Source organism: Dendrobates tinctorius, unplaced genomic scaffold, assembly GCF_039654945.1.
Source record: "Dendrobates tinctorius isolate UK_male_01 unplaced genomic scaffold, ASM3965494v1 ptg000018l, whole genome shotgun sequence".
Classification (NCBI taxonomy): domain Eukaryota; kingdom Metazoa; phylum Chordata; class Amphibia; order Anura; family Dendrobatidae; genus Dendrobates; species Dendrobates tinctorius.
Window position 1 is genome coordinate 10,561,775 of NW_027361686.1, and position 20,458 is coordinate 10,582,232.

Consider the following 20,458-nt stretch of genomic DNA (forward strand, 5'->3'; position numbering starts at 1 on the left):
CAGGTGTAAAGGGTAACTGGGGAGATGGCTTGCTATTAAGGGCTCTTATCTGCTGGAATGGTATTTGATTCTGTCTGTTGGTTTTTACACACAGTGAACTCGCTCCTCAGAGCAAGGAGCTGTCTTTGAAGGTGTGGCAGATAGTAAGAAATGCAGACAGTAAGTGACTTTTGCAATTTTTTTTCCATCTAGATTGAAATATTTGCTGCTAACTTCTAAAAGTATTTGTTTTTTTATGTCCTGTAGATCTTCTTCTGGGACACACCTCAGTGGCGCTGAGGTCACCAGAAAAAGACTTGTGTGGGAAGCGTCTGTACCCGCTGACTTTATGCACCATGTTGCCTAAAATGACAGCCCCTTTAATATCTGTTGAGGTGGGTTATAATGGACAATCACAAGTCGCTCTGTTGCAATGTTGGATGATGACATACTGGTAATAAACGTGCGATGTCGGTCTGTCTATCGGGCTCCCTTCTAATCCCAAAGAACAGGTCCTTGACCTGTATACTGTTGATGCTTGGTAATTGGCGCCTAGCTCTGCATGTACAGTATGGGGATGGTGTGTTCCCAGAACGTGGGCTTTGCCATCTGCACTGGCTGCTGGGTATTTAGTACAGATGACCTTCTACAATTGCCAGAGTTGGAGAGAAGGTGGATACTTGGCGCTTTTTTTTTTTTTTTTTTTTTTTTTTTTTTATTACCCCTTAGATTGTGTGGTCAATAACGACTCCAGCATCTAAGCGGTTAAATGGGCTGATCTCTGGTGGGTTCAGCTGCTTTGAATACCAAGATCAGGGCTCTGCAACCCTCCCTGTGCATGAGGCGGTCCTAAATGCATAGGCGATAACTTGTTTTATTTTTGGGAATAACACTTTAAAATGCCAAAGCAAGCTATATCACACAGTGGATTCCATTAAAAAAAATGTTCTTTTTCACTCACTCTTAAACATGTAAAAAAAAAAAGTTGCAAATATGCAGTAATGGAAAACACAAATTTTATTTATTTTTTTTTTTAGCCTGAGATGGGAACAAATCCGAGGACGGTTTTGCATCTTCGTGAATGTATGTTGACCTCGTAGTAACCTATGGCTTGTACTTTCCACCCACTCGTAGTTTCATATACCAGATGGGAATTTGCCATGTGCTACTTTGGGGGCTCCACCTCAGAGAATTAACATTACTCCTACCAAGAAAGTGGAGATGGATCGTACAGTGATGCCAGATGGTACTATTGTAACTACTGTGACAACAATTCAGTCAAGACCCAAACTTGACGGTAAAATAGGTAATTTTTTTTATGTTGTACAGTTTCTGAGCTCTACTAGCAGTCCAATATAGTGGCAGGGGGCATTTAAAGGGAGCCTGTCACCAGAAATAACGCTGTTACCCTGTAAATATGGGGTTAATCTGCATGTTAGCAGCGTTATGATGTCCGGTGCCTGCACTCAGCCAAATGCAGCTGGGAGGAAATAATCTTTATTCTCCCCGCCAGCATGTGGTATTCAGTCATGGTGGCTGCACGGGTCAGTCACTGCTCTGGGTATACAGAGCCCCCGCTGTATCCATGCCCCCGGCCCTGATTGCCAGGTACAGCCAGTGTCAGTCAGGGCTGGGGGTGGTTACACCGGCCGCTCTGTATACTCAGCGGTGACTGAACCAGCGCCACCACCATGACTGAATACCACATGCTGCTGGGAGGAATAAAGATCATTTTCTCCCTACTGCGTACAACTGCGTGCAGGCGCCAGAAAGCATAACGCTGCTAACATTAACCCCATATCTGCAGGTGAGCAGCGTTATTCCTGGTGACAGGTTCTCTTTAACCCCTTCATGACCGGAGCTTTTTTTTTTTTTTCGTTTTTTGCGTTTTCATTTTATTCTCCCCTTCTTCCCAGAGCCATAACTTTTTTTTTTTTTTTCCATCAATATGGCCACGTGAGAGCTTATTTTTTGCGGGACGAGTTGTACTTTTGAATGACATCATTGGTTTTAACATATCGTGTACTTGACAACGGGAAATGAATCCTAAGTGCGGTGAAATTGCAAAAAAAGTGCAATCCCACACTTTTTTTTGTTTGGCTTTTTTGCTAGGGCCACTAAATGCTAAAACTGACCTGCCATTATGATTCTCCAGGTCATTACGAGTTCATAGACACCAAACATGTCTGGGTTCTCTTATCTAAGTTATGAAAAAAAAATTCCAAACTCTATAAAAAAACACAAAAACTGAGCCATTTTCCAATACTTGTAGCATCTCCATTTTTCATGATCTGGGGTCGGGTGAGCGCTTACTTTTTTTGCACGCCAAGCTGACGTTTTTAATGATACCATTTTGGTGCAGATATGAGCTTTTGATCGCCCGTTATTGCGTTTTAATGCAATGTCGCAGCGACAAAAAAATAATTCTAGCATTTCTCACTACGCTGTTTAGCGAGCAGGTTAATCTTTTTTTTTTTTTTTTTTTTTTTTTTTTTTTATTGATCGGACGATTCTGAACGTGGCGATACCAAATGTGTATGTTTTGATTTTTTTAATTTAAGTTGAATGGGGCGAAAGGGGAGTGATAGGAACTTTTTTATATTTTTAAACTTTTTTTTTTTTTTTATTTTATAACTTTTGGCATGCTTCAGTAGTCTCCATGGGAGATAGAAGCTGCCTCAACTCGATCAGCTCTGCAACATACAGGTGATGATCAGATCGCCTATATGAAGCAGAATTACTCACTTGCTATGAGCACCATCCACCGCGGGGTGCTCATAGCAATCCGGCACTGACAACCATAGAGGTCTCCAGTAGACTTCTGGTTGTCATGCCAACCCACCGGTGACCTGCAGTCACGTGACGGGGGTCATCTGTGGCCGGAAGCGCGAGTTAAATGCTGCTGTCAGTTTGACAGCGGCATTTTAAGAGGTTCCACCCATGGCTATTCCGGGCGCATGTCTGCTGTTCAAAACAGTTGATATGTCCTGGGAAAGATGTGGGCTCACCTCCGGAGCCCACATCAAAGGGAGGGAATCCGACATCGGCATAAATTTACGCCCGATGTCAGAGGTTAAGAGCTGCGCCGCCCGTCACTGTAGTGTTTTTAGGATTGGCCAGCCTAGGGAAGCTTAGAATTGATTTTAAAAGAACAAAAAAAGTATTGATTTGTTTGTAACATAGCCTTTTGTGGCCAGGGCAAACCACAATAAAAAAAACTTTAGTTACTGAGCAACCCCTAGGGGGTTAAGTGTGGGTACGTGATAGCTCGTATCCCTCCCTTTGGTGCGGGCTCTGGCGCAATCTGACAGCGGCATTTAACACGCGCAACCTGGATGTGCGTCACAAACCCTGCCCATCAGCACCACTGTCACATGGGCACGGAGCGCTGATGAGGTCGGATGAAAGCTGGTGCTCTGCAGAAGACCCCTTGCCTGTCATTGCAGATCTCCAGTACAGAGGATCCCAGCTTTAAGTTTTCTTAAGGGACTATTGAAGCAGGTAAAAAGTGTATGTATATATATATGTGTGTGTGTATATATGTGTGTATATATATATATATATATATATATATATATATATATATATATATATATATATATATATATATATTAAAATGTAAAAGTTTAAATCCAGCCCCCCCCCCCCCTTTGCCCCATTCAAACTAAAACAACAACAAAATACACATTATGGTATTGCTGCCTTCAGAAATGTCCAGTCTATAAAAATCTAAAAACTATCTGTTCATTAAATGGTGTAGTGAGAGAAAATCAAAAACACCAGAATTAGGTTTTTGTTTTTATTGGTTGCCACCACTTTGCAAAAAAATGTAGCAACACGCTATCAAAATGCTGTATCAACTCCAAAATGAGATCAATAAAAAGTCGACTCAAAAAAAGCCTTCGCCCAGCCCAGGTCATGAAAAATGGAGACAACACATGTCTCGGAAAATGGTGACTTCCCCCCACAAACTGTGGATATTTTTTTTTTTTTTTTTCACCACTTAAATAAAAAAAGAACCTAGACATGTTTGGTGTCTACGGACTCATAATGACCTGGGGAATCGTAATTGCCAGGTCAGTTTTAGCATTTAGTCAACATGGTAAATAAACAAAAAAACAAAGAACAATTGTGCAATTAGAATTTCATTGCACTTGGAATTTCTTTTCCCATTTTCCAGTACATTATATGGTAAAATTAATGGTGTCCTTCAAAAATGCAACTTGTCCTGCAAAAAACAAGCCCCCACATTGCTAGATTGACAGAAAATAAGTTATGCTTCTGGGGAAAAAAAAGCAAAAAAAAAAAATTAAATTGCAACGCGTGAAGGGGTTAAACATTAGAAATTGCAGTTTAGGCTAGTTTCACACTAGCGTTTATGAGCGCAGCGACGGCCTGCGCACGGCCGCCGCTAAGCCCCGCCCCCTGCCGCGCCTCCGTCGGTAGCTCCGCCCACCGGCGCATGACGCTGCATGTGCCCTGCGTCCCCTATCTTTATCACAGGGGGCGCAGGCCGTGCGCAGTATGCGTTTGGCGGCGCATGCGTCCTTTTGACGGTGCGCCGACGCAACCAAACTGCAGCAGGTTGCTAGTGTGAAACTAGCCTATGATATAATTTGTCGTGTAGAACTAACATGTTCTGCTTCAACTTTTTGACCAGAGTCTCCTGCCAGATCACCATCAAAAGTAGAAGTGACTGAAAATAAACCTGTTTTATTCCCTCGAAGCTGCTCTTCCGGCTCTTCTCCCAGTGGCAGTGGTAAGTTGCCGTTCTATTTTGCGTTTTTGATTTGAATGTTAATCACAATATCTTATGCTTTCCTATCTGTTTTAGTTTATTAAAATTGCCAATTCTCTTGACTAAAGTCTGTACACACTCTTCAACATTGAAATTGCAACATCAAGAAGGAAAATCGTAGCGCATGAAAATCACAGGATGGCCAGACATGTAAATGATACGCAAATGGTGAAAAATACAAACTAGATTTTCACATCTTGATTTTATTCAGTATCAAGTATGAGCGCTCACCCTAGGAGAGAGGACCTAGCTTACCTCTTTCCCAGTCTAATTGAGGCAATTGAAAAGATCTGTGGTCCATCTATGATGGGTGCACGGTCCGAAGGCCACATGCAGCCAACAGTACTGTTGCCCTCGACCATCTGGTCACAGATGTTTTTCACAGGGTCTGGTAGCTGTTCTCATGTATTTCGCATGTCTAGGATTGTGAGGTAGCACTCTAGGGACAGGTATTTTAGCATAATGTAGGAGTTCCTCAGCCCAGAAGGGACCATGTATGAGTGCTGCTATATATTCATTGTGCCTTAGGGGAACAAGAAAAACTTGACTGTTTTAACATCTTGCATTAAAAGGGTTATTAATAGGATAGGTGATAATTTGTGGGGGTCCGACCGCTGATACTTGTACTGATGGGAATACCGTAACGCCTGGGGCACTTCTATCTCGGTTACAAAATGTAGAAGCAGATTGGATGGTCAGCACTGCATTCAAACAAAAAAAAAACAAACAATTTTTCAGGGATTGAGGTTAGAAACGAAATGTTTAAGATTTCCTTATTTGCGGATGATTTCCTTCTAACCCAAACCAAATTACATACTACACTCCCTAATCTCATGAAGGATTTAAAAAGGTATGGGGAATTATCCGGGTATAAGCTGAACATTTGAAAACAGAAGCCCTGCCATTGAATATCCCGTCTGAGGTATTAGACCATTTAAAACTAAACTTTAAATTTAGATGGAAGACTGAGTCTATTAAATATCTGGGAGTTAATCTGTCTTCTTCCTATGGTAATCTATATAACACCAATGTTCCACCACTTCTGACTGATTTGAGAACAATTTTGGATAGGTGGAAATCGCTCTTGCTCTTAATAGGACAAATTACTTCTATTAAAATGTTGCTCCTTCCTAAGGTACTCTACTTTTTTGAGAAGGAACTAAAATCCCTCCAAGCTGCAGTGATGAGAATCATTTTGAATGATAAGCGTCTTCGGGTCTCCAAGCTTTTCCTTATCTCCCATAAATCGCATGAGGGTGATTTGGTTCCTCACATTCTTAAATACTAGTGGGCCACGCATTTAAGAAGGATTCCCTTGTGGGCTTCACTATGGGCATATAGCAAATGGACGGAGATAGAAAAGTTGTGGCTAGCCCCAATTCATCCGAATTCACTACTGTGGTCCATTAGGACCTCTAGAATGGCTCCTTTGTTGGGTCCCATGAGATTCACAAGGGAAATATGCATTTCATGCATGAAGAAGCCACCCCTAATTCACCAATGATCTCATTTATATTTCAGCACTTACTACCAGGCAGTTTGGAACGTGCAATGGTCCATCCGTGGACTTCTGCGGGTTTATTTAGGTTTGCAGATCTGGTGGATGTAAACATGCTAGAGTGTCTTACCTTTTGATGCTGTCCAGATTCGCTATCTCTATTAAAGAGTTTTTCCAGTATTTGCAGATTAAGCACTTGCTTCCTCGCTTTATGTTGTAACAAAAGTTTCTTTACCAACTGACTTTGTGAGAATATGCAGAAGAGGACCGTCAACGAAAGGTGTAATAACAGAGATGTATAAGCTGTTGAACTCACCTCGGGAAGGTCCGCAACCCTAAGCATCCTTACATGAGCAGATGGGAGTCTGTTTTAGATGATCATAGATTATTGGGAGGAAATGGAAATTATCGCCCTTCATGTAGTTGGGTGCCAACTGGTTTTCACCACACCATCACTTGAACTAGAATGGAGAAAACTGCATGTTTGGTCTTTTCCTTTCTAGCTTGTGAGTGGGGAGAAAGGGATCTTTTCAATATGGCCTCAGGAGGTGATACTCCCTAAAATGCAAGCTTTATTGTGGCCCTTGGGGTTGGTTCAATCTGACAATGCGGTCCTCAGATCTAAAAAAAAAACCTGGTGCAACCCTGATTGGAGGTTGGATTTACCTCCTGATTGTTATATTAAAAAAATGTATGGCAATGGTGTAGTGTGTGCATTAAACGACCTATGTATATTGTGTATCATGTTTGTGTATACGTTTAGTGAGCATAGCGTATTTGTGCACGTGCATAATAATTTCACTTTTATTTTTTTACTTTATATGCAAATGCAGCAGCTGTTCTATAAACCAGCCATATATCGCTGATTTACAAAGTGCTGCTTTTCTACAAAATTGTATCCAAAACAGCCTTATTTGGGGATGATGTTAGTGTAAGTGATGAGGTGATGTCATACTGACATATTCTTTTTCTGTGAATAGCACAGAATTTGCTTTTATGCAAAGCACAATGTGATACGTCCCATCATGGCTTATCCAGTGCAAAAGTTCACGTACCTGAATGTTAACCCTGCTGAATTTTACAGGTCTGTCTGGTTTATAATCATCCTGCTGCATGTGCAGCCACTTGACACTGTGCAGCTACGTGGCTGTCAAACAATGGAGTAAGAGAGTACTAATTCACCGCACACTCATTGGTAATTTGCAAAAAATAGTGGTAGTTTATTACACAAATAATCCAAGGAGCAAAATATCAGCAAAGAAAAATGTGATTTCTTGTGACTGAAACACCCGACGTTTCGACGCTCCCGGGTCTTAATCATGGGGTCGCTTGGTTTCAGTTATGGACAGTGTGCAAGGCAAGTATAAAAGAGTGAGGTCCCTGAGAAAATCCACAGACGCTGTCATAGGTGGCCGTCAGGCGTTTCAGTCGCATTGTACCATTAAGGCTATGTGCACACGTAGATTTAGGTCCTCCGGATTTGGAAAAATCCGCAGGTAAATTCTCAGGTCAAAAGACCTGCGGATTAGCCTGCAGTTTAGCCTGCGATTTGACACCTGTACAATGGAGAAGGTGTGTAACCGCTGCGGATTCCGCACAAAGAGTTGACATGCTGCGAATTTGAACCCACAGCAAATCCGTGCGGAAAAATCCGCAGCATGTGCACAGCGTTTTTCAGATTACCATTGGAAACAATGGTACTGTACAACACACCTAATGCTGCTGCAGAGCCTGAAATGCTGCTGATCCGCAGCAGAATCTGCACCGTGTGCACATGGCCTAAGAAATCACACCTTTTTTTTTGTTTTTTTTACATTATCTTGCCCCTTGGATTATTTGTGTAGTACACTACCGCTATTTTTTTTTTTTTTTTGCAAATTACGGTACCAATCAGAGTGTGCGGTGATTTATGACTCTCTGATTTAGGGACTCTCATGGTCCATTCCACCAGCACCTTGGCTTTTTGACCTGAGTGCACACCAATTTTTCCCTCGTAAACAGTGGAGTAACTTGTTGGATGTTAAAATATATTTTCTCAAATTTTTTTTTTTTTTTTTGGTTTTCGCTGTTGGAAATACCGAGTTTTTTGTCATGTATATAAATCGCACCAAGAAGAATCCTTTCAGGACTTTTTCAACCTCTCGTTTAAGTACCTTTTGAACCACATCTCCAATTATGAGAGGATGTTCACACTTATGCAACCACATAATTTTTGTTTTCCCCCTCAAAATGATTTTTCTTAGTTGAATTGTACAGATTATGGGTGACAGGTGGGGAAAGTTCTGACCTTTTTCTTCATGGTGTGGTTTTGGTTTTTTACATGGCAAACATTTTGGCAATTTACCCAAGGTGTGTAGACTTTTTTTTATAATCACCGTATGTATCACATCTGTAATATATTTCTATGGTAATGTGCAAAGCTTTTAAACCAGTTTGGGGGAAAAAATGCTCCAAAGCAAGAATGCTTTCAAAATAGAAGTTGAGAAGTGTAAATCATGTTATTTGGGAGGTTCAGGTATTACATGTTCTCTGCAGACACACCCTGACTAGATGCTAAGACTTGCCCTTTTTTGTCAGGTGGCTCGCCATCGTCCATCAAGCTAGATCCTGTGGCAGAAACTGCTATTAGACAGTTAACAGAACCCAACAACAAGTCATCCAAGAGGACACCCACAAAACGTAGCACGCTGATCATATCGGGCGTGTCAAAGGTTAGCCCCCGGACCCTGGAGGTAGCTTCCCATTTTTTTTTTTTTGGCTCCGTATTTTATGGATTTACAAGTACTTAAATTAATACGCTCTTCTGTAGGTACCAATTGGTGATGATGAGATGGCACTTTCTTTAGGATACGCAGCTTCCATGGATGCATCAATGCATGGGACTTCCACGTGTTTTCAGGAGTCATTAATGGAGGGCTCTGCTGAATTTCCTTCGGAGGTGGCAGCTTCCCAATGTCAGGACACTGATGACACCGCAAGATCAGACATTTCAGATCGACCATCCCTGGATGATGTGGAATCTGAAACTGGCTCTACTGGAGCCTTGGAAACAAGCAGCCTTAAAGACCACAAAGGTAACTAGTCTAAAGTCCCATGCTTGGCGAGACAATCGTGCCTGCATATGACTTGTCTACTATGGTTTGTACAAGAAGTGTCATCCAAAGCGGCCAGTAGGCTCAAACTCATCTAATTGCTTACTATACACATAAGGGTTCATTTCCATGAGCAGATTTTTTTTTTTGCCTAAAATCAGCGTCAGTAGTCAACATAGCAGGTGGATGTTCAGCTATAAGCAGTCAGTGGCATTTTATGACCTGTTGGTGGTTACTGTGATCATTCGGTCACATTCAGCTTCATCATTGGCAAACCATCCCTGCTACTATGGGCAGATGACACCGATTTTAAAATTTGACCCAAAGATGGAGAGAGAAGCATTTGTAAAGTGACCAATGGTCAAGAATGAATGTTTGTATGAACATTGGTCACGCTAAAGGGTTGTGACATAGGCAGCAGCTGAGGTGTCTTTTTCTCGTTTGTGTGTGGTAGTAAGGTAACGCTCTGCACCACCATAGCTATGAGAGAAGCAGCAATGCAATAGTGTTCAGTTTTTCTATATTGTCAAATGCCTATTAGCACCATGTAATACATTCCAAGGATATGGCAGCCTTCAGCACCTGACTCCTGGCCAGGCGTTTCTGCCTCCTAAAGGGTTATTTTTAATTATTGAAATGCAATTTCTTGATTCAGAACACATGCTAGTATCAAGCTGAATTTAGAATCGACCTGGATAAAGACCTGATTGCCAACACATTGCTGTTGTCTGAGTTCCATAATAAAACATTGAAAGTCGATGTGTTTGGTGCCTTTGACTGGCATATCGGACTAACATGGTGCATCAAGCTTTTAAATTGGGACCTCGTCAAGAGGGGATGACTCATGCAGGGATAAGACATCCTGTTGCTACATAGAACAGAAAAAAAGAATTAGCTGGGTAGAAAAGTAAAACGAGCAATTGTAAGTAAGCAGTGCTACATAATATGATTGCAATTTGTGATAAACTTTAATGGGAAGAGTGCTTCATTAAGGGACCTTGTGAATGAGTGTTTCCCCCCACACTGACATTCATTTGTTTCATTGCAGTTGGATTCCTTCGAAGTGGCACTAAGCTTTTCTTCCGCCGACATAATAGAGATGCAGGGCTGAGCCAATCTCACGATGACTTGACAAATTCTGCTACCTCTTCCCGTAAGAAAAGAGGCAGCTTTCCACGGCGCCTATTAAAGCGTTTTTCTCTGAAGACCAAATCAAAGCCCAGTGTTAATGGGAGTGCCCCGGCCGGAGAGAAGTGATCTATTAGGTGTTCACCTCTGTCTGTTACTGCATGCCAGCAAAGCTGCAAGCCTGCGACTATGGGTGTGTTTTACAGCTATGCCGGGATGCTAGCCTTTTCTAAAAGTCAAGAGCATCGTGCGGCGTTTTCTTACTGACTGCTGGATTCCGCTACAGTGTGTTGGTGCAATATTTAAGAGTGCTGCTTCTAATAAGGAACCCTAATGAGATGGACATTTATTTCAACATTCAATGCAAGTGCAATGACTATTCTTTGATCTTCGTACTGAATTACAATGATGTTCTTTTACTGTACGCTTGGGTGAATTTCTACCGATTCCACTTTTGAGATTTGTTTTTTTTATATACACCTCCGGCTACATTTAGTTAGCTACTTTTCAAGTAAGCCTGTTAGCAGTATTGCAAGAACGAATTAAAGTCCAGCACTTGTGGAGCTTGGCAATCAGTGGCTGGTGGGCATGGAAAGTTCCCAGCAGCTTGTCTACCTATGTTGGCAGCGTGCCACTGCTTACCGGTCTGCCTAATGGTGAGGAAAAGTATGTAGATGCTTGAGACCTTTAATGGTTGCTTTAGATAATTAACCCTTAAGCTTGACGTTTTGCTTTAAACTTGAATTCCACTTGAAATGTATGTACACGTTAACAACAAATGCTAACACTTGCTTAATCAATAGTATGTGTCCCTGCACACTCGCTCTGTCCAGTCGGTGCTCACTGTGCCGGACTCTGCCAGAGCACACCATATCGCCACGGGAATGGTCGCACCCGGTTGTCTATATAGGTCCAGCAACTGAGGAATGGCAAAACACAGGCTTCTAAGAAAATATTCTCTAGAATTGCTATTTGTTGGGGAATACTCGTCTTCACTAAAGAGACCTGTCAGGAGAGTGGACAGATTGTATGTAACGGGTAAAGCTCTCAGAATGAAAATGATAGGTCCTGCTATTGGTGAGAAAATATTGTAATAGACTTGGTCAGTAAATTCTGAATATGTTCCTCCTTTTGCTCTGCTGGTCAGGGCCTAATATTGTGTGTATGACTTTTTTAATATAAAGTTTTCTCGTGTATTTAATATGTAAAGGAAAAAAAAAAGCACCTATTTATTTGCTGTATTTATTCTGGAACTTTTGGCCGAAGTGTAAAACAATCCTTATGCAATTGTAGGTGGTGAATGAATGAATGTCTTTTCACGTGAAGTACGCTGCCGTTCCTCATGCATGCAAAAACTCCACAGATAGGTTATCCTGTTTACAATCGTGTAGTGAGACAGAATTACTGTTATCTTCTAAACGCGATAATTTATTATATTTATCGATCCTCTATGTACAAAACTCCCATGTAAAATGCCTAATTGGTGAGGTCACTGGTGACTGTAACAGATGCGGTTATGCCGTGAGGCTCCGAGTCCTGGTGGTAATGTTCATCACGTGGATCAGTGTGGAAAATCTAGACAGCCTGCATCAGCTGTGCAGAACCTTACACCCGGTTTCTGATTTATTTTTATGACCAAAAAATTCTGCCAAAATTGTCCACTTGGGATCATGAAGAACTGTAATTAATTGGTGAGAAATATGATTATTGTGTCATGTAATGAAATAAAGTGAAGGATCATTTCATTCTTGTCTGCTGTTTTTTCTTCTTTGAGCAGTGACACATTTCTATTAATGTAATCCTAGTCGTAAAGGTTTTATTTAAAAAAAAAAAATTTACTTAAAAGGAAAAAATCCAATAATTAAATTGCAAAATGCAAGGCAAATATACCAAAAAGACAAGCAAAAATAGAATCGCATAACCAAAATGAGTCAAAAGAAATGGGAAATCAGATGGATAGTGGAGAATGCATGAAAATATTGCCCTAAAGTAACGGATTAACTACAAGATGGCAAAAAAACAGTTTTGAGCAAGTGTCGTAATCATGCAAAGCCAATGCAAAATGACTGGAACTTGGGAACGTGGGGCATGAAATGAAAATTAAATCTCAGCTATATCTATCAAAATTGTTACCAAAAACACCTACAGAATATGAGAGAACATAAGAGAGAAGCAGGGAACCACCACTCCCAACGTGTTTCTCATGCTGTTCATGATTATCAGTTTTTAACTTTAACCCCTTTCTGACATGACTTACTATTCTACCCATGTGACCTGGTCTGACGCCTGTGCACTGCAGTACTCTGCTCTGCCCTCAACAAGGCAGAGCAGTTCGCCGGAGCCGTGATGGGAAGCAAAGAGGACGTAATCGCTAGAATATGGGAGGCGCCGGACCACGACACCCATAGGACCCGGACCGCCCCTGGGTGAGTATAATATGACTTGTTTTTCTTATCTTTCAGGTTACATTGATGGCTTATCTACAGCATTACAGAATCCTGTAGATAAGCCCCTGATGGCGGTGGCCGCATCTTATATGTAAAAAAATAGGTGACAGATTCCCTTTAATGCCCATGAACAGGATAGTACGTCATATGCGATCAGCTGCGCTCATGGGGGGAGCGTGGCTGATCACGGCCGGGTGTCAGCTGATTATCACAGCTGACTCCCAGCACTAAGTGCCAGGATCTGTCACGGACCACCCCTGGCACACTGCAATCAAACATCGCAGCGTTCCAGGAGCAGGCAGAGGGGCTGACAGCCCCTCTGCCTTTGGATCGGAGACCCCGCAGCATGACGCTGGGTCCCGATCGCTGCCATGGAGACCCTATGTCGTCATAACGACATCCAGGTCTCCACTGCTGAGAGACTTCCTGTCATGCGCAGTGATGACCAGGAAGTCTCAGGTCAATGGGCAACGCCGACAGTTTCTATAGCATACAGATCTGCATGCTATAGAAGCGATCAGCCTGCACAAAATGTGTCCCATAATGGAACAAAGTGTAAAACTATGAATTAAATTTTAAAAAAATTAAATGCAAAAATTTTAAATATCAATATTTATTCAATAAATAAAAAAGCTACACAAAAGTACACATTTGGTATCGCCGCATATTTAATGACCCGCTCTATAAAACTATCCCACTAATTAACCCCTTTAGTGAACACCATAAAAAAAGCAAAAACAACAATGCTTTATCATACCGCCAAACAAAAAGTGGAACAGCGCGGTCAAAAAGACATATAAATAAACGTGGTACCACTGAAAACGTCATCTTGTCCTGCAAAAAACGAGCCACCATATAGCATCAGTGATAAAATAAGTTATAGCTCTCAGAATAAAGTGATGCAAAAATAATTTTTTATAGAAAATAGTTTTTGTGTAAAAGCGCCAAAACATAAAAAAATTATATAAATGAGTTATCGCTGTAATCGTACTGACCCGAAGAATAAAACAGCTTTATCAATTTTACCACACGTGGAATGGTGTAAACGCACCCCCCAAAAAAAGAAATTAATGAAATGCTGGTTTTTGTACATTCTGCCTCACAAAAAATCGGAATAAAAAGCGATCAAAAAATGTCATGTGCCCGAAAATGGTACCAATAAAACATCATCTCGTCCCGCAAAAAACAAGACCTCACATGACTGTGGGCCAAAATATGGAAAAATTATAGCTCTCAATGTGGTGATGAAGAAAAATATTTTTTGCAATGAAAAGCATCTTGTAGTGTGTGACAGCTGCCAAACATAAAAACCTGCCATAAAAGTCTGCTATAAATTAGTAAATCAAACCCCCCCTTAGGGAAAAATAAAATTAAAAAAAAAAAAAAAATTCTATTTTCTGGTTAGGGCTAGGGTTGGATCTAAACTTAGGGTTGGATCTAAAGTTAGGGGTGTGTTGGGGTTAGGTTTTTGGTTAGGGTTGGGTTTAGAATTAGGGATGTGTTAGGGTTGGAGTTAGATTTGGGGGGGGTTTCCACTGTTTAGGTACATCAAGGGGCTCTCCAAATGCGACATGGCATCTGATCTCAATCCCAGCCAATTTTGCATTGAAAAGTCAAACGGTGCTCCTTCCCTTCCAAGCTCCACCATGCACACAAACAGTGGTTTACCCGCACATGTGGGGGTATCTGCATTCTCAGGACAAATTGCACAACAACTTTTAGGGTCCACTTTCTCCTGTTACCCTTGGGTAAGTAAAAAAAAAAAAAGGCAAAAATCATTTTTGAAAATTTTTTTATTTTTTTTTTATTTTTACGACTCTACATTATAAACTTCTGTGAAGTACTTAGGGGTTCAAAGTTCTCACCACACATCTAGATAGGTTCCTTAGGGGGTCTACATTCCAAAATTGGGTCACTTGTGGGGGGGTTTCCACTGTTTAGGCACATCAGGGGCTCTTCAAACGCAACATGTCATCCGATCTCAATTCCAGACAATTTTGCATTGAAAAATCAATAGGCGCTCCTTCCCTTCCGAGCTCTGCCATGTGCCCAAACAGTGGTTTATGTGCATATATGGGGTATCGCTGTACTCGGACCCCAAAAGTTGTTGTACAATTTGTCCCAATATCTCCTGTTACCCTTGGTAAAATAAAACAAACTTGATCTGAAGTAAATTTTTTGGGGAAAAAGTTAATGTTCATTTTTTATTTTTATTTTTTTTTATCATTCCAAAAGTTCCTGTGAAGCACCTGAAGGGTTAATAAACTTCTTGAATGTGGTTTTGAGCACCTTCAGGGGTGCAGTTTTTAGAATGGTGTCAGTTTTAGGTATTTTGTATCATAAACCCCTCAATGTGACTTCAAATGTGATGTGGTCCCTAAAAGAAAAAAATGATGTAAAAATGAGATCGCTGGTAAACTTTTAACTCTTAACTTCCTAACGAAAAAAAAATTTTGGTTTCCAAAATTATGCTGATGTAAAGTAAACATGTGGGAAATGTTATTTATTAGCTATTTTGTGACATATATTTCTCTGTATTAAGGGCATAAAAATTCAAAGTTGGAAAATTGTGAAATTTTCAAAATTTGCCAAATTTCCATTTTTTTCCACAAATAAACGCAAGTCACATCAAAGAAATTTTAGCACTATCATGAAGTACAATGTCATGAGAAAGCAATATCAAAATCACAGGGATCCATGCAAGCATTAAAGGGACAGTGGTCAGAATTGTAAAAATTGGCCTGGTCATTAACATGCTAACCACCCTTGGGGGTAAAGGGGTTAAAAACACAAGCTGAGATAATTGCATAAAATTATATGGGCTGCAAAAAACAAACTCAAGCATTAAGTGCTTAGCATAGAGGAGTACACCCCCTTTGAAAAGTAAGGTTAATATAACTTTCATTACAAAATCTTCAGTTTTACTCAAATTGACATTAGAATGAGTACACCCCACATCAAAAACTACTGTATCTAGTATTTTGCATAACAAGTAGAGGGAAAGGGATGACTGTCCGGCTCACCAACCAGGTAAAAATCCAAAATTTATTAGAACGTTTGATACAGCATTGCACTAGAAAGCTGGAGTGGGTGTTGTCCACCTTGCAATATTTAGGTTGGCTATTGAACCTTAAGTCAAAATTAGAGCCCCTAAAAAATACAGGAATTTTTGGGGCTTCTGCTGGACTCATAGGTGCAGGAGTGTCCTCTCCCAGGTGATAAGATAGAAAAGATCCACCTTGTCCATTAGAAGCACTGTCCATTCTAGGTTCTCTAACTTTGTGTATTCGATCAGTTCTGAGAGTCCAGTTCCATTCTATAGCCTAGCAGTGGGATGTGGTAAGAAATAACATTTCCTTTAAAGGACATCTGGAGGGAAGGTTGACACCATCCCCAATGTCAATACAGTCCCTCCTTTGGTGACTGGGTATGTCAACTGTCCAGGGGGGTTCCCTGGGTGAATAAAGTCACACAGATGGTCACCACATATGCTAGTCCCAGAGATTGGAGGCCTCATTTAGAATACTTAGTAATCCAGGGAATTTGGACAGGGGGCGATGATAGGTTTTCCTCTAATTTGAAGGAATTACTTGCATTTGAGTTGGCAGTAAGAAGACTTCTTGTGTTCCTAGCAGGTCATCATGTCAAAATCCTGACAGTCAGGTGACAGTGGCATACATAAACCATCGGGGAACCCGGTCCAGACCCTTTATGGGATGGCGAATGACTTATTCCAAATAATGGAAGGTGGTCATCTGTCTTTGACAGCTCTTCACATAAGCGGAAAAGAGAACACCAGAACAAACTTTTTAAGCCGCTATCAACTAAGGCTGGTTTCACACTTGTTTAGGGGAGGGCTGCATAGTTCCTCCGTTAAGCCCTGCCCACTGTCGCACCTCTTCAGCTCCGCCTACATCTGCATGCATCCTGACGCATCCGCGGGCGCTTTAAAACAACGCATGTGGATGCGTCATGATACATCCACATGGCCTGCGTACCCAATGTTAAAGATGGGGGACGCATGTAGGTGGAGCTGATGGAAGAGGTGTGGCAGTGGGCAGGGCTTAACAGAAGCCGAAAGGAAGTAGGCTGCCATCCGCAGCCCTGCTGAACGCTAGTGTGAAACTAGCATAGGCCAGTGGGAGCTAAATCTTGTTTATCTTCACCCAAATAGTGCAGATGTAGGGCCGTCTGGACATAGACGTCTTTGCCACCAGGTTAAATAGGAAGATAGAAACTTTTTGTTCTCTGATCCCCAGAGAAAGGTCTTTAAACTGTGTTCCAAATTATTATGCAAAAAGAGTTTAGTAGTGATAAGGTTAGAATTTTTTTGTTTGTCATTTAAAGGGAAGGTGCCATCCAAAAAAAATTTTTTTCAGCAATTGAAAAAATGTAAAGAATTAATGTTTACATTTTCTTAAATATTTTTAATTTTGCAAAATATGAAAAATAATTTTAAAAAGTTTGGCATTTCCACTTGTTAACACTAGGGGGAGCAGCTACTGAAATCTGGCACAAAAACCTATGACATCTAGGAACACAGTGAGCAGCCATTTTGATGGGGCCTGCAAAGTTACTGACTGTCTTTGCATGTAAAGTATGGATCAGAACAGGTCATCAATCAGCAGAAATGTGTCCTGGATTTCTGTGGAGCAGACAAGCAGACGGTCCATCCATGTGTATAAAACAGCGCTCTATGTACAATCCCTGGCACCAAACAGGGTGCCCCACCATAGACCAGCACACTGCTCTCCTGAAATACTCTGTGCTGCTGTCACTCTGCTCCTTCCACCATATATCAGGCCCCTGTCGCCTCGCTTTCACACATCGCCAAGACAGGATCTGAGGAGAGGAATGGGGTCTTTGGTCACTGAGGATGGCAGGCAGGAAGGATTCTGGGAGCAGGGTGAGAGCAGCACAGAGTATTTCAGGAGAGCAGTGTGCTGGTCTATGGGGGCACAGAGGGAGATATATGGGGGAGGAACAGGGTGACAGCAGCACAGAGTATTTCAGGAGAGCAGTGTGCTGGTCTATGGGGGCACAGAGGGAGATATATGGGGGAAGAGCTGGGTGACAGCAGCACAGAGTATTTCAGGAGAGCAGTGTACTGGTCTATGGGGGCACAGATGGCGATATATGGGGGAGGAGCAGGGTGACAGCAGCACAGAGTATTTCAGGAGAGCAGTGTGCTGGTCTATGGGGGCACAGAGGGAGATATATGGGGGAGGAACAGGGTGACAGCAGCACAGAGTATTTCAGGAGAGCAGTGCGCTGGTCTATGGGGGACACAGGGAGATATATGGGGGAGGAGCAGGGTGACAGCAGCACAGAGTATTTCAGGAGAGCAGTGCGCTGGTCTATTGGGGGCACAGAGGGAGATATATGGGGGAGGAGCAGGGTGACGGCACCACAGAAATCAGGAAACATTTCTGCTGATTGATGGCCTGTTCTGATCCAGACTTTGCATGCAAAGACCCCATTCCCCTCCTCAGATCCTGTCCTGGCGATGTGTGAAAGCGAGGCAACAGGCGCAGTCCGGGGTGACGCTGGGAAGCAGAATGGGGGGAAATGTAGCCATACCGTAACATTAAAAATGAGGCCCCTCTCTTCAGCTGCCTCACCAGCCCTCCCCTGACTGCACCTATTACCCCTGACCCGTGTGCAGGTGCTCAGCCAGAACCACCCTAGAATGGGTCCCCTTTTAGCAGATAATACTGAAATAGTGTTCTCACATAATACCGCCATATACTTCACACATAATACCGCCATATACTTCACACATAATGCCGCCATATACACTCACTGGCCACTTTATTAGGTACACCTGTCCAACTGTGTGTTAAGACTTAATTTCTAATCAGCCAATCACATGGCGGCTACTCAGTGCATATAGGCATGTAGACATGGTCAAGACAATCTCCTGCAGTTCAAACCGAGCATCAGTATGGGGAAGAAAGGTGATTTGAGTGCCTTTGAACGTGGCATGATTGTTGGTGCCAGAAGGGCTGGTCTGAGTATTTCAGAAACTGCTTATCTACTGGGATTTTCACGCACAACCATCTCTAGGGTTTACAGAGAATGGTCCGAAAAAGAAAAAAAATCCAGTGAGCGGCAGTTCTGTGGCCGGAAATGCCTTGTTGATGCCAGAGGTCAGAGGAGAATGGGCAGACTGGTTCGAGCTGATAGAAAGGCAACAGTGACTCAAATTGCCACCCGTTACAACCAAGGTAGGCAGAAGAGCATCTCTGAACGCACAGTGCGTCGAACTTTGAGGCAGATGGGCTACAGCAGCAGAAGACCACACTGGGTACCACTCCTCTCAGCTAAGAACAGGAAACTGAGGCTACAATTTGCACAAGCTCATCGAAATTGGACAGTAGAAGATTGGAAAAACGTTGCCTGGTCTGATGAGTCTCGATTTCTGCTGCGACATTCGGATGGTAGGGTCAGAATTTGGCGTAAACAACATGAAAGCATGGATCCATCCTGCCTTGTATCAACGGTTCAGGCTGGTGGTGGTGGTGTCATGGTGTGGGGAATTTTTTCTGGGCACTCTTTGGGCCCCTTGGTACCAATTGAGCATCGTTGCAACGCCACAGCCTACCTGAGTATTGTTGCTGACCATGTCCATCCCTTTATGACCACAATGTACCCAACATCTGATGGCTACTTTCAGCAGGATAATGCGCCATGTCATAAAGCTCGAATCATCTCAGATTGGTTTCTTGAACATGACAATGAGTTCACTGTACTCAAATGGCCTCCTCAGTCACCAGATCTCAATCCAATAGAGCATCTTTGGGATGTGGTGGAACGGGAGATTCGCATCAGGGATGTGCAGCCGACAAATCTGCGCCAACTGTGTGATGCCATCATGTCAATATGGTCCAAAATCTCTGAGGAATGCTTCCAGCACCTTGTTGAATCTCTGCCACGAAGAATTGAGGCAGTTCTGAAGGCAAAAGGGGGTCCAACCCGTTACTAGCATGGTGTACCTAATAAAGTGGCCAGTGAGTGTAGATCATACCACCATGTAGATCACACATAAAACCAGCAGGATGACAGCAGCACAGAGTATTTCAGGAGAGCAGTATCACACGGGATAGGATTAGATACACGGCTCAGCAGACAGTATCACACAAGAGAGGATTAGATACACGACTCAGCAGACGGTATCACACAGAATAGTATTAGATACACGGCTCAGCTGTCAGTATCACACAGGAGAGGATTAGATACACAGCTCAGCAGACAGTATCACACAGGAGAGGATTAGCTACACGGTTCAGCAGACAGTATCACAGGAGAGGATTAGATACACGGCTCAGCAGTCAGCATCACACAGGAGAGGATTAGATACACGGCTCAGCAGGCAGCATCACACAGTAGAGGATTAGATACACGGCTCAGCAGTCAGTATCACACAGGAGAGGATTAGATACACGGCTCAGCAGTCAGTATCACACAGGATAGAATTAGATACACTGCTCAGCAGTCAGTATCACACAGGATAGGA

General features: G+C 42.3%; 1 protein-coding gene across 4 annotated transcripts in view; it reads left to right on the top strand.

The window, feature by feature from the left end:
* The window catches only part of C2CD2L (C2CD2 like), a 53,355-nt gene extending 41,115 nt beyond the window's left edge, over positions 1-12,240 (top strand). For 2 of the 4 annotated variants that reach the window (XM_073566453.1, XM_073566451.1), the window contains 7 exons: positions 95-159; positions 247-374; positions 1,114-1,285; positions 4,640-4,738; positions 8,853-9,007; positions 9,085-9,349; positions 10,416-12,240. In XM_073566453.1, the coding sequence (XP_073422554.1) occupies positions 95-159; positions 247-374; positions 1,114-1,285; positions 4,640-4,738; positions 8,853-9,007; positions 9,085-9,349; positions 10,416-10,624 (1,093 nt within the window). In that variant the 3' untranslated portion in view covers positions 10,625-12,240. Of the gene's footprint in view, positions 1-94; positions 160-246; positions 375-1,113; positions 1,286-4,639; positions 4,739-8,852; positions 9,008-9,084; positions 9,350-10,415 lie in introns of those variants that run through there. The other 2 variants (XM_073566452.1, XM_073566454.1) reach the window with 2 other exon arrangements.
* Positions 12,241-20,458: the final 8,218 nt, after the last annotated feature.